Source organism: Glycine soja, chromosome 9 (assembly GCF_004193775.1).
Source record: "Glycine soja cultivar W05 chromosome 9, ASM419377v2, whole genome shotgun sequence".
Lineage (NCBI taxonomy): Eukaryota > Viridiplantae > Streptophyta > Magnoliopsida > Fabales > Fabaceae > Glycine > Glycine soja.
This window is the reverse complement of record NC_041010.1, coordinates 37,772,273-37,791,121: the sequence shown is the minus strand read 5'-3', so window position 1 is coordinate 37,791,121 and position 18,849 is coordinate 37,772,273. Positions and strand designations below refer to the sequence as shown.

The window sequence follows — 18,849 nt, the reverse complement described above, 5'->3', positions numbered from 1 at the left end:
ATTGATTAGAAATGTAAAATAATTTACAATAAGGGAAAATATTTATTGAACATTTTTATAATATTAGAAATAAACTAATACAGTATTTCGGTATTGTATTGCATATATGTTTATCTATAACTATTATTTTTAAATTATCTTTTAATATATATAACGATTTTTTTTTTATAAACTTTCAAAATGTAGATGTTACTATTTTTTCCTAAAACAATATTATCACTATTTTTTCATTTTTTTTCTTTTGAAAAAAAAAGAAAATAAAGATAAATATATGAAGTGTCTTTCTTTCAACTGGTCTTATGTAAGAACAAATTACACTCTATGCTCAGGACTTATTATACTTATACTTCCTACGTTAAAATGTATTTTTTTTATCTCTTCTAAAGTAAATTATCATCGTTTAACTTTTGAGAAAAATGTCAAAAAAAAATCCATACACTTAACTCTCACAATCTGATTCTTCTCCATCTTTATTGGCCTCTTCTTTGTCATCCACCCTCCCGGTCAGCTAATTTTTTTGTTATAATATTATTAATATGAAATATTCATCAACTTTATCGATAAATAATTTTTATTAAAATACTTAATTAAATATTTTTATGATGATATTTTTTTCTTTTAATTATATTTTTATTTTTCTTCACAAGATTAAAATTTAATATCTTTCTTAACGAGATTAAATAAATATTTCATCAATATATTTTATTTTTATATATTTTTTTTTTAACTCATCATATCACTTATCATATCTATATTTATTTTTATGTATCTTAATACATCATTTTAGATGGGCAAATTAAATATATTTATCCAAAAGTAATGTCATGAGAATGAGAAGAAAAGTTACATCACGCCTCCTTCTGGCCTTCTCCTAAATTATCGAGATTAATACCTTGTGCCTGTAAATTTGGTAACCAGAAAAAAGAAAAATCATGTGAGGTAGAGGATTTTTTCGAATGTGTAAAAATAGATTTCTTGAGTGCCTAAGGTGTTTGCATTCAGCAATGGCACAACACGTGTCAAGTCCCAATCTTACAAGAACCTTCCTTCCTACCGAAAGTCCCGTCACGACACGTGAGCAGTCACATCCGTCACGTGTCACCTTTTCATCGACCATGGGAAGATCTTTCGGCACCGCACTTTCTGGTATCTTCACGCGCAATCCCCATCCCACCGTCCATTCTCTCACACGCTCGAGCCATCGTAGCCGTCGCCCCCTCACCCGTCCCCAACTCCGCCACGCATCCAAATGACACGTGGCGCTAAAGTAACGGTCAAATCCACAATATTACTTATTGTAACCTTATCCTCTCCTCACCCCTCACCCCCCCTTCCCCCTATAAATCCCCCTTTCCCTCCCTCCAATTTCAACCTCACTGCATTCGCTAAACCCAAAACACTATTTTATTATCTTCTTCGTCTGTTCTTTGCATTGAAGAAAATTTCTTTGAATTGAAGAAAACTTGAAATCGAATTGTGAAACAGAAAATAAACCAAAGGAAATTTTTACTGATTGAATTGTAGAGATTGGAAAAATGGCGTTGAGTATGACTCAACAGATCGGGACCCTAGCTGGTGCGACGGTGCCGGATTCCTCGGCCGGAGAATCGACCGCGGCGGTGAGTGCTGCCGCGGTGTGGAAGTCACCGACGGCGAGTCTGAAGTGCAAGGTAATGAGGACGGATGGCTGCGCGGAGGGGCTTTCGCCGCCGCTGAGTCCGTGCAGGTCGCCGGTGCTGCGGGCGGATCTGTCGGCGGCGTGTCAGGCATTCACGGCGGAGGTGGCGGAGGAGGAGTACGTTGCCGGAGGGAAGGAGGAGAAGGGGAAGGGGAAGGAGGGAGTGCCGGTGTTTGTGATGATGCCTTTGGACAGCGTGACGGCGGGGAACGCGGTGAACCGGAAAAAGGCGATGAACGCGGCGATGGCTGCGCTGAAGAGCGCGGGGGTGGAGGGGGTGATGATGGACGTGTGGTGGGGTTTGGTGGAGAGAGAGAAGCCTGGGGAGTATAATTGGGGAGGGTACGTGGAACTCATGGAAATGGCGAAGAAGCATGGCCTCAAGGTGCAGGCTGTTATGTCATTTCACCAATGTGGCGGTAACGTCGGAGACTCTTGCACGTGAGTCTTATGCAATCCCTTCTTCTTCCTTCTTTTTTTCTTTTTATTTATCATTTGTGATTTTTATTTTTACTGGCGAAATCTTATTAGATTCTAGATTAATTGGTTTTAACAATTAGAATTGTTACTAGTATTTTTTTTTTGTTTAATTTCTGCGAATTGGTTTTGAAATCTGAAAACTAATTGAGTGACACCATGAAAAGATTTTACGTTTTTGATACATTCTTGTTGGTTTTTTTTAACGTTAAGTTTTTGCTTTTAATTCAATTTACCATGAAATTCACATCTTTATCTTTATAGGTAAATATGTGGTGTTATTATTATATGGTGTTTTCGTTGATTATGATTGAAAATGAGAGGCGTGCCCAGCACGGTGCAGCTCGTTTGTGAAAAATAAAATAAACGTTTTAAAAGGGGTTTTGTGATGGGAAATGAAGCCATGCCATGTGATGTTGGACTTGTATCACTTTGATTCGAAGTATAGTATTTTTCTTTTCTATTGAATATTCAACTACGAACCTGGAATAATTGAATCTTGAGAATTGTGTATATGATATTGATAATTATTTAGCCATTTCTCTTTAACTGAAATTTTAATGTTTCATTTTTATTAGTACTTGAAGATTCTGAATTTAATTAAATTTTAATCCTTTTTTTACAGAAATTAATTTTTAATCTTTGTACTATACAGAATGAGTTAACATTCTTTTATAATTAGGGATAATGACAATTTAATTTAGTATTTTAAACATGATGATTATATTTATTTTTATCATAATAACAATAATTTTCCTGTAAAAAAAATAAAAATAATTTCATAAATCTTTATATTATGATTTAAAGAGGCGTAATGAGCACGGTGATGCTAGTCTTATTTTCTTTCATTTTTTGTGGTCCTTATGTAAAAAGTAAATACAAAATACATGAGAAAAGAGTGTGCTTTCGTGATGGGAAGTGCCAAAGTGGGACCACGTGAGGATGGACTTCTAGTTCTACTGATTCACGTCGGTATCGCCACATACAGTAGACTAACTTTTAAGGACACCTTAAATTTAGTGGACCCGATATCTTAATTTATTTTTCGGTCCATTTTTTGAAAAAGTATTCCTCAAATTCTCTCCATTTTTCTTAAAACATGTTATTCGAAACAAATAATCCAGGCATAGTTTCTGTTTATATATTTTACTTAAATTATTTTTGACATTTATAAGATCATCTAATGGTTTCGAATTCGAATCATGGACATGTGGTAATGTTGATACTAAACAGTTGGAGGAGAGTTTAGCATCCATAATGATTCTATTCGGTTTCGAGTAGAATTATCTCTTATTAGAGATACATCTGATCTACTAAAAAATATAAATAGTTAGTGTAATTTTAGATATTACTGCCATTAATTTTGCTATAAGTTAGCACTGTGTTGGAATACCAGTTGTCTTATTGGTGGGCTTATCAGATAGTTTGTCCTGTGTTCAGTATTCCTTTGCCCAAATGGGTTGTGGAGGAGATTGATAATGACCACGATCTTGCATATACTGATCAATGGGGAAGAAGAAACTATGAATATATATCACTTGGATGTGATACTTTGCCGGTGCTCAAGGGACGATCCCCAGTTCAATGTTATGCTGATTTCATGCGTGCTTTCGGAGACACTTTCAAGCACCTCCTTGGTGATACCATTGTGGTAAATATCATTCTCAGTGCACTTTTACATCATGCTGTGATTTGTTGTGCTATTTAAATATAACTTCTCATCTGAACTTCTTTTACTGGCAATATTTCAGGAAATCCAAGTTGGGATGGGACCAGCAGGTGAGTTGCGTTACCCTTCGTACCCAGAGCAAAATGGGACATGGAAATTCCCAGGAATTGGTGCTTTCCAATGCTATGACAAGGTATATATATTTATGTTTTTTTTTTCCTTCTCCTTGTTGTAGTCCTTTATATATAATTGTCTTAGGATTTGTTTGGATAAATAAATTTCTTCATGAACAAAGAGGAGAAAACAAGGTAAAATGTGTTCTAAACCTCTAATACTTAATTATGCTATGGTGCAGTATATGTTGAGTAGCTTAAAAGCTGCTGCTGAAGCTCACGGTAAGCCTGAATGGGGAAGCACAGGCCCTACTGATGCTGGCCACTATAACAACTGGCCAGAAGACACTCAATTTTTCCGCAAAGAAGGTGGTGGATGGGATGGTCCATATGGTGAGTTTTTCCTCACTTGGTACTCTCAGATGCTGTTGGAACATGGTGACAGGATTCTCTCATCAGCCACGTCGATCTTTGACAACACTGGAGTTAAGATCTCAGTGAAGGTTGCCGGCATTCACTGGCACTATGGTACAAGGTCTCACGCCCCAGAACTCACTGCAGGGTATTACAACACCCGATTCCGTGATGGCTACCTCCCCATTGCTCAAATGCTGGCGCGCCACGGTGCCATCTTTAACTTCACCTGTATCGAGATGCGCGATCACGAGCAGCCACAAGAGGCCCTTTGTGCACCTGAGAAGCTGGTGAAGCAAGTGGCTCTGGCAACGCAGAAGGCACAGGTTCCACTTGCCGGCGAAAACGCGCTGCCACGGTATGACGAGTATGCACATGAGCAGATCATAAGGGCATCACAATTGGATGTTGATGGTGAGTCTGGTGATAGAGAGATGTGTGCCTTCACATACCTGAGGATGAATCCGCATTTGTTTGAACCAAATAACTGGAGGAAGTTTGTGGGATTTGTGAAGAAGATGAAAGAAGGGAAGAGTGCACACAAGTGTTGGGAAGAGGTGGAGAGGGAAGCTGAGCATTTTGTGCATGTTACACAGCCTCTTGTGCAAGAGGCTGCAGTGCTGATGCACTGAGAATTGTTGAACATCCTTGTGGTAATAGGGCTTAGGAATAAGTCACAAGGAGGCTGTGTGAAAGTTTTAGTGAACCAACAGCCCAGGTTTGTGGCTTTGAAGATGTAAAATTTTGTATTATATTGTTTTGTATTGTATGCACCTAAAACTTCTATTTGTGACCCTTTTACATTGTGTACGTAATCATAGACTTTGGGGTACTGTTTCCTTAAAAGTTACTCTACTTTGTACAAGTAGTTACTTAATCTGGTTTAAAAAAATGTCATCCCTTAATCTGCTACATGGCGTAATAGCATCTGATGCTATATTTTTTTTCTTTTTGGGCAAAAATGAATTTAAAAATCATAATGATTTCATTGTTTAAATTTAAGCAACCTTCACCGGTCTTTAATCTTCTACTTCATCAGGCTCATGACTTTTTCACTTTTTTTCTTCACATTCTCAACTGCATTAATAGAATTTGTGGCCCCAATAGACCCTACGGAAAGATTAATGTTCATTCAGTTATATTTTCACATTTTCAACCATCAAACACGAGTTTATATCAATCCTAGTCACACTTAGCAAACAATAATGGAAGGATTGTGTAAATCCCGTGACTGAGACTTTATGTGTTCAGAAATGACAACCAGAAGAGGTATTCCACCTATTCTTAACACTTCAACAATTACTTATATCTTGTCCTTTATATGTTCCTTATATTGAATGATTTTTACTATTTTAATGGATGTCATTAGTAAAGGGTTGATCGTAGTATGTATGCAAACAAAAACTACAAGATAATGCTGAAAACTTACCTATGGATATGGATGAGAATGGATGCCTTGCCTAATAATTAAATCCACTTATAATGTCTTTGTCCAATAATTTCGAGAATTAACGAAAGACTTACTGCAGATTTCAATACCAAAAAATTGCTTATCAACTACTTGTCTACTTGTACAGAAGATAATGCATTTCAAGATTTTCTACGGGTCGTTTGCATCTAACCTCTTTTTTCTTTGTTTTACTTGAGTTCATATTTGATATTATACAAGTTGCGTGATCTCCTACACTACATAACATTGATTCCAAAGTTATGTGTAGTTCAATCAACGAGAAAAATTTTATGTCAATTTTTATAGAGCCACTTGTAATAATGTTTTCTCACCAATTATTCAGTGATAACCATGAGTAAACCAGTCAACTTCTTTTTAGTATTGAACACAGTTAATCGTTCCTGGAGGTAATTCTGCTCGAACCAACAAAATTAACATCTTTGATCACTGATTGTTGTGATAATATGATTCTCCAAGGTCATGAATCATCTTAAAATTTGAAATACAAAGGATTTTCAGTGGGTTCTATACCTTAACAGAGGTGATTATCAGTTGCTTGTCACATAAAACTATTCTTCCCTTATCACCCTCAATGATTAAGAGGAATTTTCTTACTTCATTGCATTGTAACTTGTAAGGTCCTCATCTTCAATCCTCTTTGATAATGCAAAATGCCTCCACCAATCTCATCCAGAAAAACATTTAGGGATATGCTTTTCCATAAACATCCATTACAATATCGGTTATTATTATATATATTTTTATGAATGTAAATATCTCCCTTAACATCATCTTCTATATGCAGAAAAGAGATGGAAGTTAAAGGAGAAGAAAAGAGAGGTTATGGAGACAGAAAGAGGATTGACTGTGAAATTTATGCAGATACTTTTTAGCAATGAATGGAACGGCAAGAGGAGCGGTGGCAAGAAGGTGGAATGGACAGTGGCATTAGGATAGTGGGGGGGGGGAAACAAGAAATGGTGAACAGATAACACTGAGGGGATTAACAATCCTTTATTTCACAAACTTTCCGGACAACTATGAAGTCATTGATCTCTGGAAAAGTATTCTTGCAATGGGGAAAGTGCTGGGAGGTTCACATAGGACCAAGGAGAGGTGGAGGACCCGAGTAGATTGGAAAGACAACTAGATAACATCTTTGTAGAAAAAATAAAGCTGGACATTAACTTACCAAGGTTTGAAAAGTCTGATCCAGGGTCTGCAAAGAATACAAAATTTGAAAAGTATGGTAGGGTGGATATTGGAAGAAAAACAACAGGACATCAAGGGAGAGAAGAAACACAATCAAAGGGGAAGGATGTCGGGAAAGGTAAGGAGGTGGTTTATCAGAATGCTGGCCAGAAAACAGGGAGACACAACAATGCAAGATCATATGCTCGGTTAGTTTCTACAAGGGTAATACCAGTTGGCCAGACATGGAGGCCAAAAAATGGAAACAAAGGCAGGGGAGAAACAGTGTTGGGAAGGGAAACCGTGACACCTATGCAATATGGAATGGCTAAACAAGAGTATGGTGGCGAGGATGAAAAACCCAGAAGACGCATTCAATCAGAATGAGTTCTTGTTGGACGGCTTCAATAAAAATGAGGCATTTGAGGGATAACATAGTACTCTTAACGGCTTTGGAGGGAGGTGATTTAAATGGCATGTTGCAAGAGTCTGAAGCATGGATGGGGGAAAGTTTCGAATCTATTGAGCCTTGGAACTCGTTTTTCATTTCGGGAAACAAAACTTGTTGCATAAGGATAGTCGGGGTGCTGTTGAACGCATGGAGCAACGTATGTTTCAAACAAAAAGTTTCAATCTTTGGCAGTTTTATTAAGGTAGATGAAAACACAGAGAAGATGGCTAGTTTGGAGTATGCAAGGGTTATGATAAGCACTTCATCATATGACAATATTTGCAGTACTGAGTGGGTAAAAATACATGGAAATCCTTACTCTTTTCGTGTTGTGGAAGAACTGAAAGAGAGTGGAAACCTGAAGATGATATGGTGGTCAAGATACTGCCACCACAGGTTCAAATCTGGAGAGAGAAAACACCACAACGGGTCACAATCAAAGGGGGGGATTTTTTGGGGGGACTTCTGGGAAAAGGGAGAAGTTCAAGAGAGTTTTCTGTAAAAGGGAAAAGGGACTGGGAGGAGAGAACCGGTTGTAATTTTCTGTTTTGAAGGAAGAACACAGCTTGTATTTTGGCATTGAACTCTTAATAGAAGAGAAACTTCAAATTGGTAAATCCTTTTAATTACCTGTGGTTTTCTTTTGTTGCACAATTACTGTGTAAGGGATGTCTCCTACTGTGTATTTGTTTGACGTTCCATGAATGGTACTACACTGTGAGTTTGTTGTGGTTGATGACGTTTGTGGATTGAAATCTTGTTTTATTTTTTGTTGCACTCAAGCTGTATGATGGAATGACTGAACCACTGCCTTCACTATTTTTTTTATCAGTTAATGCATGTATGTGCAGTGCTTCTCCGTTTTGTTTGTTCATATAAATGCATTTGTGTTGATCTGTCCTTTTTGTGCTTTTATAGTATGAAAGGTGTTGTTTTCACTGCTTAAAACCATGTTGTTCTGAAGAATGTATGCTAGTATAAGTTTACTGCAAACTCATGTTTTGATATGGCAAGTTATGTCTTTCTTTGCTCTCAGCTCCTTTCGCTTTAATTGAGAAATATACTTGTAGAGATAGATATAAAATGTTTTTGGCTAATGGTTTTGACTTTCGGTGGTGTTGGTTCAGTTCATAAGAAAAAGGAATTAATGTCATGCGGCTACTAACATGGATTGAATCTGTCACTAATGTTCAATGGTTTTTTACTTTTTTTTTATTATTGATATTGCTATATACCTTTAGTCCTCAATTGTTGTTCATTTACTGTACAATGACTTGGGATCTTTTCTTTTTCTCATGACGAAGCATTTCCAAAAGGCTTGTAACTAGCTAATTGTTAGTTCACGCAATTTTTTTTTTCACACCGTCTCATAAACCTTTTATTCTTTTTTTTGTTGTGTACATATTTTGCAATAAAAACCTTCCATCTAAAAAGCAAAATCTCACGTTCCTTTTAATTGTTATTCATTTACCTTTTTTTTCTTCCATTTATTGTCTTCTCAATAAAAAGTAAACAATTTAAAGTTTTTTTTAATTAACAATTTTGATTATGTTTCAATCATTCTTTAATTTTATCTTAATGGTCATTATATGTTTTGTGTCAATTTAGCACCATTCTTTTTTTTATTTTCTCTTGTTTCCTTTCATATAAAAATAAATAAATAAATAAATAAAATAATCATTTATCATTGATTATCATTTTGGGGTGAGATAAATATTTTAAAAGTTAAAAATAGTTTGCTTGATTAATTAGAGATAATCATCTTCATGATGTGCGACGTAGGATGCTAATACTTTTCTTACACGACTCCCGAACTCAAATCTAATTCTAAAGATTATTTGTTTTTTCAAAAGGTTTTCTCGTAGTTTTTCTCCTAATAAATTATGGTGGGAACTCCTCCATTTTTTAAAACTTCTCTCGAATTTCTATCATGACCCCGGTTGTGACATTGTGTCTAATGAATGGTTTGATGTGTAGGAGGGATGCAAACAATTTGTTGGAAAAATCCTTTTCCAACCATTGTCCCATTGTCATGAAGGATGTAACCATTGATTGGGGACCAAAATCATTTAAGGTCCAAAATTGGTGGTTGGAAAAAGAGGGATTCTTACAAAAAGTGAAGGATTGGTGGAGTTCTTATAACACACATGGATGGGCGGCTTATGTCCTCAAAGAGAAATTAAAACTTTTGTAGAAGGACATGAAGGAATGGAACATGGATAGCTTTGGAGGTATACAAAGCCAAGTGAGAACAACTATGTCAAATATAAATACATTGGATGTGGTGGATGAGAATGGGGTTAGGGGAGGAAGAGATGAAGATGAGAAGAGATTTGTTGGAGGAGCTATGGAGGATAGCAAAGAGAAACGAATCTATCTTACAAAAAAAGTCAAGGAGTAAATGGCTAAAAGAACGAGATGGAAATACCAATACTTCCATTCCATGGTCAAGTGGAGGAGGAAGGTCAATAGCATCAAAGGATTAAAAGTTAATGGCAATTGGGTGGAGGATCCAGTGGTAGTAAAAAAAAAAAAAAACCACTATGGAATACTTTCAAACACGTTTTCAAAAAGACCAATCCTTGATGGAGTGCATTTTGAGAGACTAAATGAGGAAGACAACATCTTTCTATGTCAACCTTTCAAGGATGAGGAAATCAAGGAGGCCATATGGGATTATGGTAGTGATAAGAGTCCAGGATCGGATGGCATGAATTTTCATTTCATTAAAAAATGTTGTGGCACGATGAAAAATGAATTTGTGGATATGATGAAGGATTTTTGGGCAAATGGGGTCATTTCGAGGGGTGCAAATGCTTCCTTCATTGTGTTGCTACCTAAAAAGGATGATTTGCTTGGGTTGGAGGAGTATAGACCCATTTCTTTGATTGGTTGTTTGTATAAAGTAATTTCAAAGGTCCTGGCTAAAAGGTTGGGAAAGGTGTTGGGGAAAATAATTGACATGAGACAAAGTGCTTTTGTGGGAGGACGATTTATGCTCGATGGTGTGTTACTATCCAATGAAGTGATAGATGAAGACAAGAGGTGCAAGAAGGATTGTTTGATTTTTAAAGTTAACTTTCACTACTAGAAAAATGTAATTTAGCAACCAAAATTAGCGACCGAGCAGTTAACGTTACAACTCACGACTGAATTTGCGACCGAAGTTGATCATGATGTGTAACCTGTGTCAGCAACTGAATTAACGACCGAAATGAGTGGTTGCTGAAAACTTCGGTGACTATTTCGGTTGCTGTATATGTAAAAAAACAAAAGTACTTTAGCCACCAAAGTAGCGATCAATATGTGGTTGAAAATAGCAACCGAAGCGACTTCGGTCACTATATGAAGATTATAGCGACTGAAAATAATTTGGTCGCTATGGATATTAAAGTTTTCAAATTAGCGACCAAATTAGAGATTAAAATAACTTTTTTCTATACAAGTAAAGTAACAAAATTTTTATTTATCCTAAATTGTAATAAATATATAATGCACTTAAATATATTTTGTACTAGAAAAATATTGAAATTAGTATATTAGTAATATTTTTCAATTAAGAAAATAATATTTACATTATTTGATTAAGATAAATAAGTCATGCTTATCATTAGTCTTTTAATTTGTATTTTTTACAAAATAAATATTTAAAAATGATAATAAATACCCTTTATATTCTGAAAATATATGATTATCAAAATTTATAAAATTAAGTAATTCAAAATATAAGGTATGAGTGTAACACAAATTATTCAATAAGTTTAAATATGACATAAGTAAAATTTATGCATTGATGAAGATCCAATTTGACTTTAGTAGAACATATGCATTGAGCAAGGCCCAATAAGATGCAATGCATAACATATGCATTCACCAAAATCCCAAATTTACTTTAATTTAAGCCTTAATTGCAAAATATGTCCCCCTATTTTACCTATAATTTCACCAAATTTACTGTAATTGAGTATTTGTTAGAGAATTATTAAGATTTTTAAAAATATATATATAATTGAGTGTAATTGACTTTTTTTAAGAGAAAAAACTATATTTATTTTCAAATTTAAGTGTTTCTTTAAAAACTAGTGTCGCGAGGCAGGTGCGAACTAATGTATTAAGTTCATGTAAGAGTGTGGGATAGACTGGTTCGTCTGCTACCAATGTGAACTTACGCGAGGCGAGTCGGCCCGCTTACCCACTCCTAATTTTAACCGTTGATGGTTAAATTTCAAACATTGATTATAATAAAAAGTTGACTAACATTTTCTTAAAAAAATAAAAACTTTAAAAATGCTTGAGGAAGAAGGACAAAAACCATGATGTTTAGAATGAGAAGCACATTCCTTCATATGACGACATCTAAGTGCTCATTTGAATATTTGGTGAAAAATATAATATTAATATAAATTTTATGCAAAAATAGTTCAAATTCATTTTATTTTTGTAATCTTATATATTATATTTTAAAATATAACATATAAGATTAAATTATATTTTCACATAAATTAGAATATGTATATTTATATAAGTTTTTTTTTATTTTATAAATTATATTTATCTTTTAAAATAATGTTTCTGATTTAGTGACAACATTTTTTATCTATATTAAGAAATTCATGTTATTTATTGTAATATAGATAAAAAAATACTATCAATAAATTACATAAATAAATATTTTAAAAATAAAAAATATTCTCATTTTATTTAAGTACATTTATTTACTATATAATTTAATTTTTTTTAAAATAACCACTTGATTAAATAAATTTAAATATAAATAAAAAATACTATTCTAATAAATAATAAAAATATCTTAATCTTAATATATGTAAAAAATATTATTCACATAAATTAGAATATATATATTTATATAAGTTTTTTTATTTTATATATTATATTTATCTTTTAAAATAATGTTTTTGATTTAGTGACAATATTTTTTTTATCTCTATTAAAAAATTCATGTTATTTATTGTAATATAGATAAAAATACCATCAATAAATTACATAAATAAATATTTTAAAAACAGAAAATATTCTCATTTTATTTAAGTACATTTATTTACTATATAATTTAATTCTTTGAAAAAAAATTAACCACTGGATTAAATAAAGTTAAATATAAATAAAAAATACTATTCTAATAAATAATAAAAATATGTTAATCTTAATATATGTTAAAAATATTATTCACATAAATTAGAATATGTATATTTATATAAGTTTTTTTTATATATTATATTTATCTTTTAAAATAATGTTTCTGATTTAGTGACAACATTTTTTTATCTCTATTAAGAAATTCATGTTATTTATTATAATATAGATAAAAAGGAAAATAAATTAAATTCAATTACAATTGAAATCTCTCACGTAATTAATTTGTTGGATATTCAATATATGAAATATGAACATCCTAATCATACCAAAAACCACTCACCCTTATTACTTTTCCTAGAATTCAACCCCTATAATATTTGCTAGGAATTGACTTCAAGCATGTTGAGTGGGGAGCGAAGGTAGGTTTTAATTTAAGTGTGCTTTTGAAGCCACTAAAAATGAACTAAGGGTGAGGATTTTGGGTAGGTGTGCAAGACATGTGGTCTTTTTCTCTGTCCTCCTTCTCCCTACCCTTCTCAGTCCTCCTTCCCCCTGCCCTTTTTTTTCTCTTTTCCCCCTCCCCTTCTTAGAACCAGAACCAACAACCAACAAAATCAACAACCTCCAAACCAAAACCACAACCAGATCGAGGTTGCGGTGGCCTCCGAAGACAACTGCAAATCGAAGGTTGTCATCGAAATCGTTGATTTGAAAGACAAAGTGAGCAAATCGAAGAGGGGAGTGTGGAGAAGGTTCTGGAACAGTAACACAAGGGAATGAAGAGGCAAAGAAGAAAGCTCATATTTTGCAATTTTTCTGAAACTTGTTGTTTATGTTGTTCTAGATCTGAGTTTTTTTTATTACATTTGTTGTTTTGATGCATGTGGTTGTTTATGTTGAGAAAAAAAAAGAGCAAACCTCAGATGCTCACTCCTCCTCTCTATATTTTTCTTTTCTAAGAAGACCTTCATAAATGTCGTACCCTAATTCTATTTCACTGTGCATGGACAATGTTTGCTTCGTTGAACGGCACTAGCTTCCACAGTTGTTCTTGGTCGCGATCGTAGATCCAGGCTTGTGCTGCCAACCACGTCGAAGATCCATTGGTTTTGATACTTTGCTGAGCTGCACAAGAGAGGAAGCTTCGAAGCTATCAGGTTTGGTTTGGTTTCTTAATAAATAATTAGATTCTGTAATTGATTGATAATTAGTTATTATATTAATGGAGCAATTGATTCTTGGGTTATATCCACGAGAAGTCTTGTCTAATGGGAAAAGTAGTAATGAGTGATTAACCTTTGCATCCAACGCTCACTTTGCCTCTCTTTACTAGCAATTTCTTTTTCTCTTTGTTCTAAATAATAACATTGTTTTTATGCTTACTCTTGCTTTCATATGGAAAAATTAGTTAGCGTTGACAAATTCTCTGTATCATCATTTCTATTAAAAGTAATTTTCTTCTTCTTTGTAGCGAGTAATTAAATCTAGATGCCTCTGGTGTGGTTTGAAATAATTTTATATTACTTCGTTTGTGCTTTCTTCCGAGATAATGCCTATAGTGTTACAGCTGGTAATGTTCTGATTTATGTTGATTTTGCTATGAAAGGAGGGAGAAAATAAATCTAATATCTGCTTGCATTATTGTTTGTTGCTGCTAAATTTTGAGGAATACTCTATTAATTTTTCCATTTCAGTATTTTTTTCCTTGGGCATTAATTAACTAGTTTAAACTCTGAAGTAATTGCTTGTTTGATTAAATTTATTTTGAGTGAATAATCTCATTTTTTTCAACTTTTTTAGAAAGCTTTTAAAAAGTAAGTATTTTCTAAAAATAGTCCATTTCCTTTCGTTGCACCCTTGTCCCATTATTTAAAATATTGAATATATAAAGATGAGTTGCATAGGAATTTGAAGAAAAAGAAGGAAAGAAAACAAAGGTGGGAGATAGAAAAAAGAAATAAGAGATGATATTAGCTTAGATATCTTTCCCTCGTGGTTTTAAATAAATTCTTTATCTCGGGGCCTTAGCCCCTCTCTTGCACCCAAAAAAAAAAATGCTTGTTAATTTATCTAATTATTGACATATTTTATCCCATATTTAGAGGTAGCAAAATGGCAGTTTCTTCCTGCACCTTTAAAAGCTTGCAAAACACCCATCCTGAAATGTAATTTCCAAAATGCTTGTCAAGTTGATCTTCATGTTGCTCACTTGTATGTTCTTCAAAATTGTCCAGAGGTTGAGCCATATTTAGAGTAAGATGACTTTAATACTTTATAACTCTAATTAATACTTTAATGATGTTATGTTATGTACTTTAAGTAATTTGTTTTCTCCTTTGCAGTATTTATGAGAATTTTTTGAGGGAGCTGAATCCCACTACTTCGGATGCTCAACTTAACCAAGACATTTCATCCAACTTTCCTACATGGTTCAAGCAATATGTAGGTTAACACCTTATATATTATTCAAATATATAGTGTTATATATGATGTTAATTGTTAAATTTTTTAGGTTCTAAATCCAGAAAATAATATTCAAGATTCAATATTGGTTAATTTGGCATGAGGACCTCAGAGAAAAGTTGAATCATGGCCTGTTTACATTATAAATGGATACAAATTTCAAACAGTTAGTTGGAATAAAGGCATGAATTCTTCTAATTATGGTGTTCACGTACGGGGAACTAATGATTAACTAGAATTTGATTTTTATGGAATGTTGTATGATATTATTCAATTGGAGTATACTGGCATCCCATTGATGAAGTTAGTTCTATTCAAGTGTGATTGGTTTGATAATACTCCTTATATAGGGACAATACTCCTTATATAGGGACATAAGTAGATAAAAAGTATCAGCTTGTTGAAGTAAGGCAATCAAAAAGATATACTAAAGCATATGACATATTCATATTTGCACAACAAGCAGAACAAGTTTATTACACAACATATCCCGAGGGACATCGAGGATGATTAGCCGTAATGAAGACAAAAGCTTGCAGTAGAATCACTGACAATATAGTAAGTGAAACTGAGCAAGAGGCTCCATACCAAGATGATGAGCTTCTAAAGCTTCAAGTGTTGGAAGTTGACGCTGATGTCATTAATGAGTCTCTTGCGGATGTTGATGGAGGTGGAGAAGAGATAGATGCAGATTTACTCAAACAACTAGACTTGGTTGAACCAGACGAGGATGAATGCATATTAAGTCAGAATGACATTGAGACTGATTTTGATGATACAAATACTTCTTAGGTAATTCATATATTAAAGTTGATTGCATGTCTTTTACTCTTGTAGTGAATATGAAAAAGAAGATAAGTGACCTATTTTGCTGTAGAAAACATTTTTATGTGAGCTTTCATTAACAAGTTGGATTTATTTGTTTACTAAAGTGTATTGCTTGTGGTACTTCACTTTTTATTTATTGTTCTTAAATATATTGCATGTCTTATGTTCACTGTGTGTGTGTGTAGTTTTACATTTGTATGACTGATGTTTGTAATAATTATTACTTTTACTCTTGTAGTGAATATGAAAGAGAAGATAAGTGACCTATTTTGGTGTAAAAAACATGTTTCTATGAGTTTTCATTAACAAGTTGGATTTATTTGTTTACTAAAGTGTATTGCTTGCGATACTTCATTTTTTATTTATTTGTTCTTAAACATCATATATATATATATATATATATATATATATATATATATATATATATATACATGTGTAACAAAATCAAACATGCAGATGGCAGACAGAGGTAGAGGTGGTGGTTGTAGAACATTTAATCGTGGTATAAGACGTGGTTTTAGTTTGGGAGCTCCAATTACCACCAACCCTTCCCCCTCATCCATTCACATATCAATCTCAGAGTCGATGGTTCATGTTGTTGCACAAACTCCAAACACACTTCCTACAGCTCAAGACCAACCAAATCCAACCTTTGTAAGGGAGTCAATTCCCACTACCCCTGTTAGAAATGTTTCACCTTCAGCACCAGATGATTCTGTTACACCTGAGTACCCACCAGATCCAAATTGTGAACATATTGTTGATGAAAGGCCTTTCATTCGTGCATATAAAGGATAGTAAGTGCATTTTATTTAACTAATAATTTTTCTTAAAATGTTTTTTAAATGTGGTATTGATAATGTTTTTGTACATAGGTTTCAACCAACATATGGGTGTTCTAATATCATATCAAATATCATTAGGGCAAAATTTGATGAACCAACTCCAAGTTGGTTGAAGGTGTCAGTTGACCTTCGCGATAGGTGGTTTGGAGAGTTTAAGGTAACTTGAATTATGGTGTAATTTAAAATTTATTGTTTCTTGTATCATTTCTAATGTAGTTTTTGTTTCATATTTTATGCAAAAAGAGTATAGGTGGCACCCACAAGAAGAGCGAGTCATTAGAGCTGTTTTTTAGACAAAAGATTCACGTATTTTAAAAAGTGCAATGAACAAGATCAGAAATGGTCAAGATAAAGGAAAGTGGATAACAACTAATGTTCGAGCGGTCTTGGACGAACATTGGGGTTCTACAAATTTCCTAAACAAGAGCTCCACTGCCAAGGCGAATCGATCTGTTGATAGAGGAGCCTCAACATACTATGGTGGTTCCATATCTACTGCAGCTCACTTTAAAAAGCTAGTAATTTTACTTTATATATATATATATATATATATATATATATATATATATATATACCTCATCTTAAATTTATGTGGTTAAAGGAGTTTCAAAGACCACCAACTGCTTGGGAGGTGATGGAGAAAACTAAGAAATTGAAGTCGGGAGAATGGGTCAATGACAAGTCTCGCGAATTTGCTGTAAGTTGTTTCTTCTAATCCTATCACTTTATTTGATATATAGTGGCTGATATTATAAATGAACTCTTACTTTTGATGAATATCTCTTGAACCTATTTACACCTCTTGATTTGCTTTTCTTTAGTTAGTGTTAAATGTTTGTGATTGGAAAGTATAAACTTTGAAGCCTACTATAGTAAATTAAAGTCAATTTTTTTCCTGTATTAGTGATAATTTTCTTGAATATTAATCCTTATATGTTTACACATTTAACAATTTATCTTCATACCTCACTTTATATTGAAGGAGAAATATCAACATCGTCGAGATGAAATCTTACAACGTTCGACAGAGGAAGGCACATCTACACAGGATTCCCCTAACACTGCTACTTCTGTTAATCATAATGAAATATATTTGAATGTTGTTGGAGGTCCAAATTACAAGGGGAACGTGTACAACCTAGGTACTTTGAGCAAAAGGTTTAGTTGCTCAAAATCAGTTCCATCTACTTCTATTGTTCCTGTGGAAGACCAAATAGAGGACCATGTTAATGATGCTCAGGTTGATCGTCCTCATGACATGGGAAATTATCATTGACTCTTGGTTATTGTTTACTTTACTTTGATTAGGCCATGCTAGTTATGAATTTGAACTTTATTAAACTTTTACGTTCCATTTGATTAAACTTTGAAAACTTTGAATTTGTACTTTATCAATCTTTAAAATAGAACTTTGTTATTAAATATATTTACTCATTATGAATGTCCACTTTTATTTATAATTTTGATTATACAATTTAATTAAAATTTATGTTTACAGTCGATAATTATTAAGCAGGTCAAAATGTAACTGGAAAAACAAAACATACATTAAAAAATTTAATATTAAATAGTGACCGAATTAGCAACCGAAATACAATAATTTTGAAATTAATTATATACTAGCGACCTAATTTAGCGACCGAAATATATTTTATTGCAAATTTAGCCACTAAATTCGCGACCGAAGGTAATTTTTTAAATTATATATTAAAATTGATTATTCAATAGCGACCGAAATAGCTACCGAACACCTTCCAAATTTTTTATATTTAAGTTTAATTATATTATAGCGACTGAAATAGCCACCGAATATTTTTCGATTTTATGTTAAATATAAAATTTAATTACATAATAAGGACCGAATTAGTAACGGACAGGTTCGGTTGCAGAATTGGTGATGGAAGCTTGCTTGTGGAGCTTCTATGGAGGCTGGATCTTTGAGCTTCAATGAGGTCCTTCAATGGTGATTTTTCACCATGGAAATGCAGCGGAAGACAAAGGAGAAGAGGTGAGAGGAGGCGCCATCCATTAAGGAATAAGCCATGGAAAAAAAAGAGCTTCACCACCAAGATGAGCCTTGGATAAGAAGCTTGGAAGGATGCTTCAATGGAGGAAAAGAAAGAGGGAGAGAAAGAGAGAGGGGGAGCACGAAATTGAAGGAATAAAAGAGGGG

At 33.5% G+C, this 18,849-nt stretch overlaps 2 protein-coding genes and 1 long non-coding RNA gene across 3 annotated transcripts; all 3 read left to right on the top strand.

Moving 5' to 3' along the window:
• Positions 1 to 1,355: 1,355 nt before the first annotated feature.
• Positions 1,356 to 5,152, top strand: LOC114368718 (beta-amylase 1, chloroplastic-like). The gene is made up of 4 exons (XM_028325950.1): positions 1,356 to 2,119; positions 3,596 to 3,806; positions 3,907 to 4,017; positions 4,180 to 5,152. Exons 1-4 carry the CDS (start codon positions 1,536 to 1,538, stop codon positions 4,981 to 4,983), a joined length of 1,710 nt encoding a protein of 569 aa, XP_028181751.1. The 5' UTR covers positions 1,356 to 1,535; the 3' UTR covers positions 4,984 to 5,152.
• Positions 5,153 to 16,293: 11,141 nt separating this feature from the next.
• Positions 16,294 to 17,182, top strand: LOC114366891. The gene is made up of 3 exons (XR_003657069.1): positions 16,294 to 16,628; positions 16,707 to 16,833; positions 16,920 to 17,182. It is a non-coding gene; the product is annotated as an uncharacterized LOC114366891 (long non-coding RNA).
• Positions 17,183 to 17,262: 80 nt separating this feature from the next.
• LOC114367176 lies at positions 17,263 to 18,049 on the top strand. Its single transcript, XM_028324302.1, has 2 exons — positions 17,263 to 17,373; positions 17,659 to 18,049. The coding sequence occupies exons 1-2, from the start codon at positions 17,266 to 17,268 to the stop codon at positions 17,950 to 17,952; spliced, it is 402 nt and encodes a 133-aa protein (XP_028180103.1). The 5' UTR covers positions 17,263 to 17,265; the 3' UTR covers positions 17,953 to 18,049.
• Positions 18,050 to 18,849: the final 800 nt, after the last annotated feature.